The 11,048-nt window shown below is 37.3% G+C and overlaps 1 protein-coding gene across 4 annotated transcripts in view; it reads right to left on the bottom strand.

Moving 5' to 3' along the window:
* Nucleotides 1–644: 644 nt before the first annotated feature.
* LOC107672128 (interferon-induced very large GTPase 1-like) overlaps nucleotides 645–11,048 on the bottom strand; it is an 11,929-nt gene continuing 1,525 nt past the window's right edge. The window contains exons 2-6 of one of the 4 annotated variants that reach the window (XM_016465214.1): nucleotides 9,856–9,966; nucleotides 9,658–9,741; nucleotides 9,332–9,412; nucleotides 8,717–8,748; nucleotides 645–5,675 (exon numbers count right to left, since the gene is read on the bottom strand). In XM_016465214.1, the coding sequence (XP_016320700.1) occupies nucleotides 930–5,675; nucleotides 8,717–8,748; nucleotides 9,332–9,398 (4,845 nt within the window). In that variant the 5' untranslated portion in view covers nucleotides 9,399–9,412; nucleotides 9,658–9,741; nucleotides 9,856–9,966 and the 3' untranslated portion in view covers nucleotides 645–929. The remainder of the gene's footprint in view (nucleotides 5,676–8,716; nucleotides 8,749–9,331; nucleotides 9,413–9,657; nucleotides 9,742–9,855; nucleotides 9,967–11,048) is intronic. The other 3 variants (XM_016465215.1, XM_016465213.1, XM_016465216.1) reach the window with 3 other exon arrangements.

Below are 11,048 nucleotides of genomic sequence, written 5' to 3'. Positions count from 1 at the left end.
TTTTACATCTGCCGTGTTTTGACAAAGTTGAAGTTTGAAGCAAATCAGGTAAAAATGAGAGTCTGCTTAAAAAGCATTTTGAAAATGACACTTCCTGCTGCCAGTTGGTGGCGCTATAACTTTGAATCCTAATAGTCACATCTATGTAATTGGCCTCATACAACGAACAAACTGCTGAAGTTTGATCAAAATCAGCCAATGTATGCCAAAGTTATAACAAACTTCCTGTTTTTCATTTTTCACCACGGCCAAACCGTTCAAGATATAATAAATCCCTTAGCAATTTTGCATCCTCATTGTCTTGAGATAATGTTAAATGAGTTTGGAGAGAGACTTTCTTCCCGGCCTTGATAGCTGACGATTCCAACATGTGTGCCAATTTTCAAGAGTTTTTGAGCATACCCCTCATAGTCGAAAAAAAAAAAGAAAAACAATGGTGTGGAAACAAAATTATGAGATAAACCTGAAATTATAATTTCTTACCTTAAAATTGTTTTTGTCCTGTAAATAATTGACTCTTAAGAAACATTTACAATAATAAAATTTTAAGAAAAACTTTATTGCAATCACTGAAGTAAACAGCACAGTACACAGTAATTTCATTGGAATACTAATAATATGATGTTACAGGTAACAATGTCGGTACAAACTACATCTACATAAAGTAGAAAAAAATATTTTTTGAAATTATTTAACTGAAAAAAAAAAACACTAAAAACACTCTGGAACGTAAAAACAAACTAATGGTACATATAATGTCTGTATAAAATAATTACAAATCTGCCATAATTGTAATTATAATGACATCTCTTCATAAAAAGGCCTTTAGAAAGTTGTGAGAACAATAAAACTTATTGGCAGTAAACTCCAGGCTTTACAGGACACTGTGGTTTCACAGTTTATTTAAAAATTTAAGGCAGCGATTAAACTTACAGGTATTTCTCCAAACTCTCTATAGCTTGTTCTTTTGTGTAGGATCTCCATTCATATGGAATCTTACCATAACCACTGAAAGTTTTCTTATAATACTTTTCCAAATCAGTCTGGAATCGACACACAAACCACTTCCAGTATGGCAGCTCTGAGAGATCAGGCGTGATGGACCAGTTCTCAAACTCTGGACCTGCTGTTCTGTACTCTTTCCATAAAACTGTGTCATCTTTTTGAATATCCGGGAAAAAGTAACACTTGTCACTTGCCACTGAAGATGTGCAGAATGTCAAGCAGAGATTATTTGTTCCTTTGTAAATCATCCCATTCATCCCACAGTTACGATGGAAGGGAGCAATATGATCCCCAAGATGGTCTTCCATTGTGTTAACACAGACAACTTTACAGAAGGGACACTGGACCCAGCAGCACTGGCAGAAATGTTCAATCAAAAAGTCATCTGGTGGTTCCCTGAACATTTCCATTTTAATATCAGAGGGCTTTGTTAAGTCTCTGTTCAACTCTGCTATTATGGGATGAAGTTCTCTTTTCACAACCTCCACTAGAAGTTCAAAATCAGTGATGTCCTGACAGCAGTTGCCAGTGAGATGTTCTTTACTGTATTCAAGCTCGTCTTTCAGACAGTCTGAGAAGATCTCCAGCCACATATTGGCATCTCCACTTTTATTCACGACTTTAGCTGTTGCCATTTCAGCAGCTGTGATGACACGTTGCCCCTTTTGCTTGATGTTCCCATTAATCATTGCAAGAGCTGAGGAGTTCTGCCCTGTAATATAAGATTTCACTTCAGTTTTGATGAAATCTTCAAAGTGGTTCCTTGGAAAATGTATGTACTGAATAAACTTTGGAAAGTCCTCCTCCTCTGCTAGTGCTTTCAGAATGTATTTCTCCAGGTTTGACCTGTTGCCTTTGAAAGCTGGAATATTTGTCTGCATCTCTCCTGCTAGATCATTTGCAGTCTTGTTGTAGGCACTCTGGAGAATGGGGGTTTTCAGCTCACTACAAATCAAGGCTCCAAATACTGTAACAGATTTTGCACCTTTGCAGAATCCCTGGAACACACTGTAGTATTCTGGTTTCTTTCTCTCTAAATAAATCAAGGGATCATTGGTGTTTCTGAACTCCTGATGGAGCTTGGCAAACCTCTCACCTGCCCACTTACAAGCACTGATTGTCAGGTCAACTGTGAACTCTTTCTTGAATTCATATTGTGCGTTTATGCACTTGTGGTTTTCTACATTCATTTTTACAAGCTTAGCAATTTCTTGAATGTAGCTTTTGTTGTATCCCATCGTTGCAACTGGTTTTGACCTCACCTGGTTCACAGTTTTATGTAAAATACTGTTAAACAGTTTTTGTATTGACTCTTGTTCTTCTGGTGGAAGGCCACATTTTTTGCTCACCCAGGATTTTCTGATGGGATTTACATATGTGGTAAAATCAGTGATTTGATGTATGTGTTCATATTTATTTAATCTGTCGCACACAAGTGCTTTTTCGTGAATTTCAGATATTATTGTAATTATGTCACTTTCTAAGTTAAGATCATCAAAAGGTTGAACATCCCCTGTCAACTGAGAGACCCACGTTTCCCACACAGAATCAAACTGTGCCTTCAACTCATTCTCATCTCGACCTTGTTGTTTAAGGCTTAATGCAAGTTCTTTGCTTTTCTCAAGGAGTTTTCGCTCATGCAGAGTTTTCTCTCCATCCAGTTTGAAGAGAGCTTTCCTTTGATAGATGATGTTCTCTAGTTTTCTTTTTGCGTCCCTTACAAGATCCCAATGCAGGTGCGTGATTTTTTCTTGAAATTTCAATTCCCACTGAATCAACATATCCCTTTCTTTGTGTTCTTCAAAGTAATGTTTCATGGACTTTTTCACCTCTTCATTGGTCTCCGCCATCTCCTTTTCCAAGTCTCTACTCTCAACCTTAAGGAGTAGCCTGTTGTTGATTCGGTTGTGCAATTTGTCTTCAATCTCCAGCATGGCACTTCTGAGACTCCAGGTCCACTTTGTGTACTCCTCTTCTAATTTTCTGTATGTTGCAACCTCCAAAGTATTCTTGAAGCTGAAAACAAAGTTTTCATTCAGAAGAGCGTTCCAGAGGTCTCCAATACGATCTTTGAATTGTACCAGTGTCAACCCTTTATATTCTGAGGCACGGGAAAGAATAGTGCTCTTAAGCTCCTGCACATTTTCACTGTAACAAGGATTGGGTGGTGCCATGGGTGGGCTGCCTTCCCAGAGCTGGGCAAAGTACCTCACATCAGTCTTTATATTAAATTCAATGACGTCACTAAAACATTCTGCACCACAGACTTCTTCTTTAGCAGCTAGTTGAGTCATCTCATCTAGTTTCTCCTGCAAGTGTTTTTTCCCTACCATGTTCTTCTCGCCCGCTGTGATGTCTCCAACGTTCTGATGTACAAACATGCAGCTGGGGTTCAGTCGTACCTGCTTCATCCTCAGGAAGGCTTGAACAACAATCTGAAGGATGTCCTGCATCTCAGCTGGATTCTCACCAAAAATGTTGATCAAAGTCATGTTTCCAAGACCGACCACAAACGTTGCCATTTCATTATCATGATGTCTTGATGACCTGCAAGGCAACTCTAGAGCATGAAGACCCTCAGTGTCTACAACAAGAATGTAGTCAAAGTTTAACTGTTTTTTTAGTTCCTCAGACACCTTGACCAGCTGCATGAAGGCTCCTTTGGTGCATCTACCAGCGCTGACTGCAAACTGCAGTCCAAACATGGTATTCAGCATGGTGGATTTCCCAGTGCTCTGGATCCCCAAAATTGACAACACAAATACTCTTGGGTCTCCCAGCATTTGAATAAGTTCCCCTAGAACCGCCTGAACCCAAATGAGAGGCACATGAGCTGCATCACCATCCATCAGCTCCAGTGGGTATCCGGAGATCATGAGCTCTGCAGCAAACTGTGGAAGAGGCCTGATATCTAGTTTACATCCAGATCCTTTATTCTTCTTGTTCACAGATATATTTGATTCATATATCTGGCCAATTTCTCTTAGTATGTGCTCCAAGCCGAATGTGGCTGCATTCAGCTTTTCCGATAGCTTTTCTAGATGTATCTGTTCTACTGTCAGTTGCTCAGATTTATCATGTTCCTTTTTCAAATCCAGCACTTTTGACCATTTTTCATAATATTCATGATGAAGCTGGCAGAGATCTTTTGAAGTGTACTCATCCAGGAGGATCCCCAGCCATTTAAGGAAATACATCTTCTCATCAGCATTCATGGGATTCAGTTTTTTGATAAACAACTTCGAGAATTCACTGAGGCCAAATTCTTTCTGCTGCTCACGGATTTTGTGCATTTCTGTTTGTTTTTGGCTATTATGCATTTCAATGTTATCCCCTTGAGGTCGATGTAGTTCTTTGCTCTTTAGACACCAGTCATGCCACAGTTTTCCCTGACAAGGCAGAAATGTTTCTTTGATTTTGGACATTTCCTTTGTCTCCAGTAGTTTCATCATCTGCTCTGCTGCCTCTTTTCCTCTCCTGCAGTAGGCATCGTTCTCATCCACTGTGATTCCTGAATGTTCGCCCATATTCTCAAGTTTGAAAACTGACAGTGATTTCGAGAGGCACTCATTGATGGTTCCTCTAAGTTCCTCTGATATATCTGATCTACTTCTTTTATTCAAGCCAATTGTATATTTGCCTTCCTGTACCTTGGAAACCACTGAGTCTTCTTCAGTCAGAAGGCAAATGAGAGGCTTTGCGTTGTTGTAGAGCTTTTCTACTATTGTCATACTTTTGTCACTCTCATCAAGATTTGGCAGAAGTACTACATTGATTGAGGACTCTTCAGTCAGAATTTGTAGCTGTGTCTCATTTTCTTGTGCATCGCCATGAAGATTACAGAAGGCAATACAGTCTGGGAATTTATCGGTTTTCTCTCCAGACGGGCAGTACCAGGCGATCTCAACCACTCCATCCATCAGCAGACGGGATTTGGTGCTTCCACGGCAGTGTCTGTGAAAGAATGTGTCATGCCGTTCATTGATCAAGTTGTTCATTAATTCGGACTTGGATGAAGAAACTGCTGAAAACCTGAAAAAGGCAATCATAGGTGTCTCAGCCTTGTAGATTGTCTGGTTTTTAATTATGTTTTCATTGTGTGACTTCCAGCTTTTCTTAAACTGCCTGAAGGTCCACAGGGGAAATTCAATCTCTTGGGTTAACAGATCAGGTACAAGCAGAGGAAGAGCATACTGACATTGTGAAAGTTTTGTTACCATAAGTTGACGAAGGATATGATCTGCACAGTGAAACACTGCCATCTGAATGTCCATTGGGTGAATGGGCTGTATTTTGCCTGTATCAACATGCGCAGGTCTCTTAAAAATTTTTTCAAAGGCATTACCCCCTACAATATCAGAAACCATGGTGCCTTTCGTTTTAAGCGCCTCGCTTTTGTCTTCTTCTATTGGAATGTATCTTGCTTTGTAATCTGCCATCAGAAGCCCTTGTATATAAGTTTGAACCAAATTCTTCTCATTACATGGTTCGTGCCTTTGTATCGATGGAGCTACCTGCAGAAAGTCTCTTGACCTCAGATTGTAAGAGTTTTTATCACCGAGTTTGAGTCTACAGAAGAGCTTATTGATGTTTTCCAAATTGATCTGATCCTTGTCTTCATATTGGGGTGGTTCTTTTTCCAGTTCTCCTTTCATGACATCTTTTCTCTGCTGAATTATTAAAAAGCATTTTAATTGTCTTGAGTAAATTAAATTTCTATTTGAGAATGTTTATATATTTTTAATATAAGACATTAATTAAAGGAATGTTACGGATTCAATGCACATTAGTCTCTGTTGACAGTATTGACAAACTTTTAAAAGAACTCCAAAAAAAAAAGGACACTGGTAAATCATCATTTAAACAGGCATAAATAGGTGGAGGTGTGGAAGGCATTCTTTTTAAGGATGGGAATACTTCTCTACGTGGATAAACTTTTGAATAAATGTAATATAACTTGTAACATGTAAAATGTACATATAACATGTAATTCCTACAAGTGGGGTTGCTTTATGTAACAGACCCTTTTGAAGGCATTTTTTGTAAATTCTGAAATATATTTGAAAATATATATTTTTTTCTGTATGGGACAGCAGAAGAGAACAGTTCCTATTCTCTGTTTTTATTTGAACTCCATAAGATGAGGCATGTTACACCCAGGGCCCTTGAAAACCAGAGTTGCGACATGCTTTGATCTCGCCTCCACGCAGTCACATGGTTCATGGAGCTCTCAATAGTTCCAAACAACTCTACGCTGTCAATCTGTTTCAATGGGTTTAAGCAGGATATACAGCAGTTTCACTGTATTTGCAGCAATTTCTTGTAAATCTTGACACATGTGCATTGATTGATTGTGCATTGATTACTGTGGTAACTACAGTAGTATTTACAGTAGTATTTTATTCTGGGGAGTGATAAAGAGACAGCATTAAAAAGTTCTCATTCTCCTTGGCAGTCAAATGTAACTGAACACCTTAAGTGTAACTTTTTATCAATTAAATAAATGTACTATATTTTAGTTTAGTAATATTTAGTTAATATTATGAGGATATTTTTGGTATCAAATAATATGTGCAATAATTATGATCCATGAATGTCCATTTAAAATATAATATTTTCTAATACATTTATTAAATTTATTACAATTAGTGTAGCATTTAAGGTTAAAGTAGAGAAACAGTTTTAAATTCCAGTGCAAAAAAGGCAAATCAGAGGCATTTGGTGACTGGAAAAATAATATTAATATGTAATGCCTTGATTTAACCGTATGGCTGTTTAATAAATATACATGTATACAGCTCTAGATTAGTTGCTGAAAAGATTATTGCAGGTCATAATTGATTACTTTTTTTCAGGTTTTGCATTTGAATATGTATTTAGACATTATCAAACACTCGATTTTGGTAAGTTTAGATTTTTTTTAAATGTTAAATTTAAAAAGGTTAATCACACACTATTGTTATTTTATGATATTCAAAAACACAACAAGTGAATATTAATGAATGCAAGCAAATACGGAATTTAACCCAAGAATGAAGTTTTAAATATTGTTTAAAAAACTGTAGCGTCTGGACCAATCAGACACACCATTTTTCATTCTCATCCTGCAAACACCACGGTATGTCCAACAGCAGTCCACCACAACATCCTCCTCCACACCCTTCACACAGGTGCCGAACGGAGGCTACACAAGGACAGCTGGACACGCCTACTTCTGGGTTAGAGGAGCTGCTGACACTTGCAAAAGAGCTCCTTGAACAAAACTCAACTAAGGAGTACTGAGAAGGACAAACTTCTGACTCCTTGCCTGACGCAACACAGCATCAGACTCCTCCAAGGGAGGAGCATCCCTTGAAACCGGTCGACACCCCAGAAGTAGCCAGACAACGTTGGGTTGAGCAACGGGCCCACATGCCCATCAGCGAAACCTCGACCAACACAACTCAGGCAAGCTCAAGTCGGTGCTGCCACAAGAGCCAAGCGACACCGCAAACATCAGATTTCTAGTGACGTTGAGCAAAGCAGAGGGCTAACAACCACCTGCCGCTCTCCTGCCATCATCACTAGGTCAGTCGGAAATTTCTCTGCACACTACAGAAATCATATAACAGTTCCCGGCAATCCCTGGAACAACCTGCACTCTCACCAGTGAGAGTCTAACCCGGCTGTTCCACATTCTTACTTGTATCACACTTGACGTTGTTCATTGTTTGCTCATAACTGGAGTCCCTTAATCATGCCGATTTATGCTACAGGCTCTCTGTAGAACTGTACAGTAAGAAAGTTATTTACCTTAATCAGGAAATTAACGTTCTTAGAATTGACAGACAGTTGACCCTGAGAGGTCAAGTAAATATCTACAGCGGATCTAAATATTTATAATTAATTATAACTAGTTATGATTAATTATTCATATTTCCCCATGAGCTGATTCGCAACAAAACAAAGCAACCAACAGCGTTCAGAGAATTATATAAAATATCCAGTGAGGCGCTAGGTTATTCCTAATGGGCAGGCTTCACAGAAACTCCTACAAGGAGAAAGATAGCAGAAAGACTAAAAACTGTTGAAAATATGACAACTAGAATCAAGTTATGGTCGATATTAAAGTGTTGCTCATGTTATCTAACTGCAATTATACTGTAACTATCTATTATCTAATGATAAACATTAATTATAACGTGCTTCATAAAATAGCACTACTGGTTAGATTTCTGAGAGGTTAACAAATGCATTAAAAATAGAAAAAATGCAGTAATTTCTTCAATTTACCAGCGAGTGTCCTTGAGAAACACTGAAATGAATGGGCTTTAATGCTGGAACTATTGGTTACTTGGAACTATTGGCTGCTCCATGACACAGTTTACTTCCGCATTTCTCAGTTCCTATGGAAGTCTATGAAAGTGCCACAACTCTGGTTTTCAACAGCTCTGGTCACACCTAGGAACATTCTCTTGTCATTTACTGTCACTGTCAGGAACTATTTTTTAGTGGAAGGATAGCATTTAATGAATTTATTGTTGGTTTAATATTTGTATTGTTTGGTAACCGTTTCATAAAAGCAATAAGGTACTCGAGGCGTGCTATATTGTGAATACAGCACGGCTTGAAGTGGTTGTAGGCATTCCACTTCACAATACAGCACGGCCTCTCCTTATTGCTTACATATATCATGATAAGATTATGACTGAATTGAAATGCATTACCTTACCTTATAATCATGTTGTAGCTGAAGATCGTTGCCTAAAATATAAATAAAGTCATTAATCTACATCATGCAGCATTTTACCTTTATTCTTCCATAACTTTTAATGATTTAATTTTTTGTTTTCTTTTTTTTTTATAAAAAAAAAATTCCATTAGACACTTTAAAGAGCTTATGAAGTTTTAGTTACCTGGACTTTCAATGGAGGGACAGAAACCTCTCAGGTTTAATTATAAATATCTTAATTAATGTTTTGTAGACGAACCAAAGTCTTATGGATTTGGAACGACAAGAAGCAAGAAGCTGAGTAAGTACTGACAGTTATAGCAAACTAATAACTGAGAGAGTTCCCTAGTTCACAGCATTATTTGACAGACTGTGAGAGATGTACTGTACCTGATATATATCCAAATGTAGTATTGAATCAAATGGAAATGAAATCAAATCAAGAGCTTGTGAATCAGAATGCAGACACATGATTTTTCATGATTTGTTGAGGTTAAAATCTTTGTTATTATTAATCATTATCAACTCTTACCATTAGAATGGATACTTTTAACAATGCAAAATATTCTTAGCGTAGGCCTTATCAACAAATCAAAAAAGTTTAATTGCACTTACTTTTTTTCTTTTCTCCAGGTTCCTGCCCATAAATCTTAGTTACACTGTTGTCTTTATGCTCGGCCATTGAATAGTGTATATCTGTTTACAAGAAAAATACTACTATTTATAATAATACTAGTTTATAGGTCATTCATGTTTGTTCCGTACTTTGTTCAATACATTGATGCTAATTTATACATCCTAAAATATAAAAAAATATTATCATATGTAAATTAACAGTATTTAAATTACTAAATGCTGTAAAATATTGCCCATTGTTAGTTCATGATATCAAATGCATTAGCTGATGTTAATAAACCTTGAACCTTATTGCAAAGAGTTACCAGTTAATTTAATTCAACCTGCTTCATCTAGGAGAACTGGCCTACCTTGATCTGGGAAATACTGATTGCTAAGACTCAAAAAACCTGAAAGAAAGGAACAAAGTCAAATAAGAAGAATTCCAGAGAAGAAACAGTTAAAGCCAAGTTCCAAGACAGTAACAGCCAAGAACCAAGACAACTAATGAACAAAGTACTTACTTGGCACAGTTCATGAATAATCATGGGAATTAGAAAGAAATGAGTATGTCGAGCCAAAGAGGTTTTGTGGCCCAAAGTCAAATGGTGGATAGCAATCCTAAAGTTAGCCTGCTGGAGAAAGAAAACCAAAAATATTTATACATACAACACACTATAGGCCAGCCTTCATTACAAACACACACAACTCAAAACAGTCAACGTAATAATTCAAACATCAAATGGAAAATAAATAAATCTCTTTATGTACTTTTTAAAGACGTATGTACTGTAAATAATAAACAAACTGGACATTTTGCCAAAATTCAAATAGGCCTACTTTTACACATGTCCGTCGCTAGGGGGAGAAAGGTGGCCTGGGATACCTTAGCTACACATACACACACAAATTAACTGATGTAGCTGTAACAATATGGCAAAATTGAGCCAGAAGACTCAAATAAGAGGCTGAAATCAGATTAAATTGATTAGTCTAAAAAAAAAAAATCCTGTTAATTTTTGTTACTTTTGTTGAATTTTGATGTTATGTGTAACAAAATGTCTTTCTCTGTGTTCAGGTTTAACTGTAGTAAAATTAATGCAAAAACTGACATTTCAAACCAACATTTAAAAAAAAATCAAAACCTTTACAAAAAGTTGTCTTTGATAATATCTATCTATACAGTATCTCACAGCAGTGAGTACACCCCTCACATTTTTGTAAATATTTTATTATATCTTTTCATGTGACAACACTGAAGAAATGACACTTTGCTACAATGTAAAGTAGTGAGTGTGCAGCTTGTATAACAGTGTAAATTTGCTGTCCCCTCAAAATAACTCAACACACAGCCATTAATGTCTAAACCGCTGGCCACAAAAGTGAGTACACCCCTAAGTGAAAATGTCCACAAATTGGGCCCAATTAGTCATTTTCTCTCCCCAGTGTCATGTTACTCATTAGTGTTACAAGGTCTCAGGTGTGAATGGGGAGCAGGTGTGTTAAATTTGGTGTTATCGCTCTCACTCTCTCATACTGGTCACTGGAAGTTCAACATGGCACCTCATGGCAAAGAACACTCTGAGGATCTGAAAAAAAGAATTGTTGCTCTACATAAAGATGGCGAAGGCTATAAGAAGATTGCCAAGACCCTGAAACTGAGCTGCACCACTGTGGCCAAGACCATACAGCGGTTTAACAGGACAGGTTCCACTCA

Source organism: Sinocyclocheilus anshuiensis, unplaced genomic scaffold, assembly GCF_001515605.1.
Source record: "Sinocyclocheilus anshuiensis isolate Anshui unplaced genomic scaffold, SAMN03320099.WGS_v1.1 scaffold12, whole genome shotgun sequence".
NCBI classification, from domain to species: domain Eukaryota; kingdom Metazoa; phylum Chordata; class Actinopteri; order Cypriniformes; family Cyprinidae; genus Sinocyclocheilus; species Sinocyclocheilus anshuiensis.
This window is presented reverse-complemented; position numbering and strand designations above follow the sequence as displayed.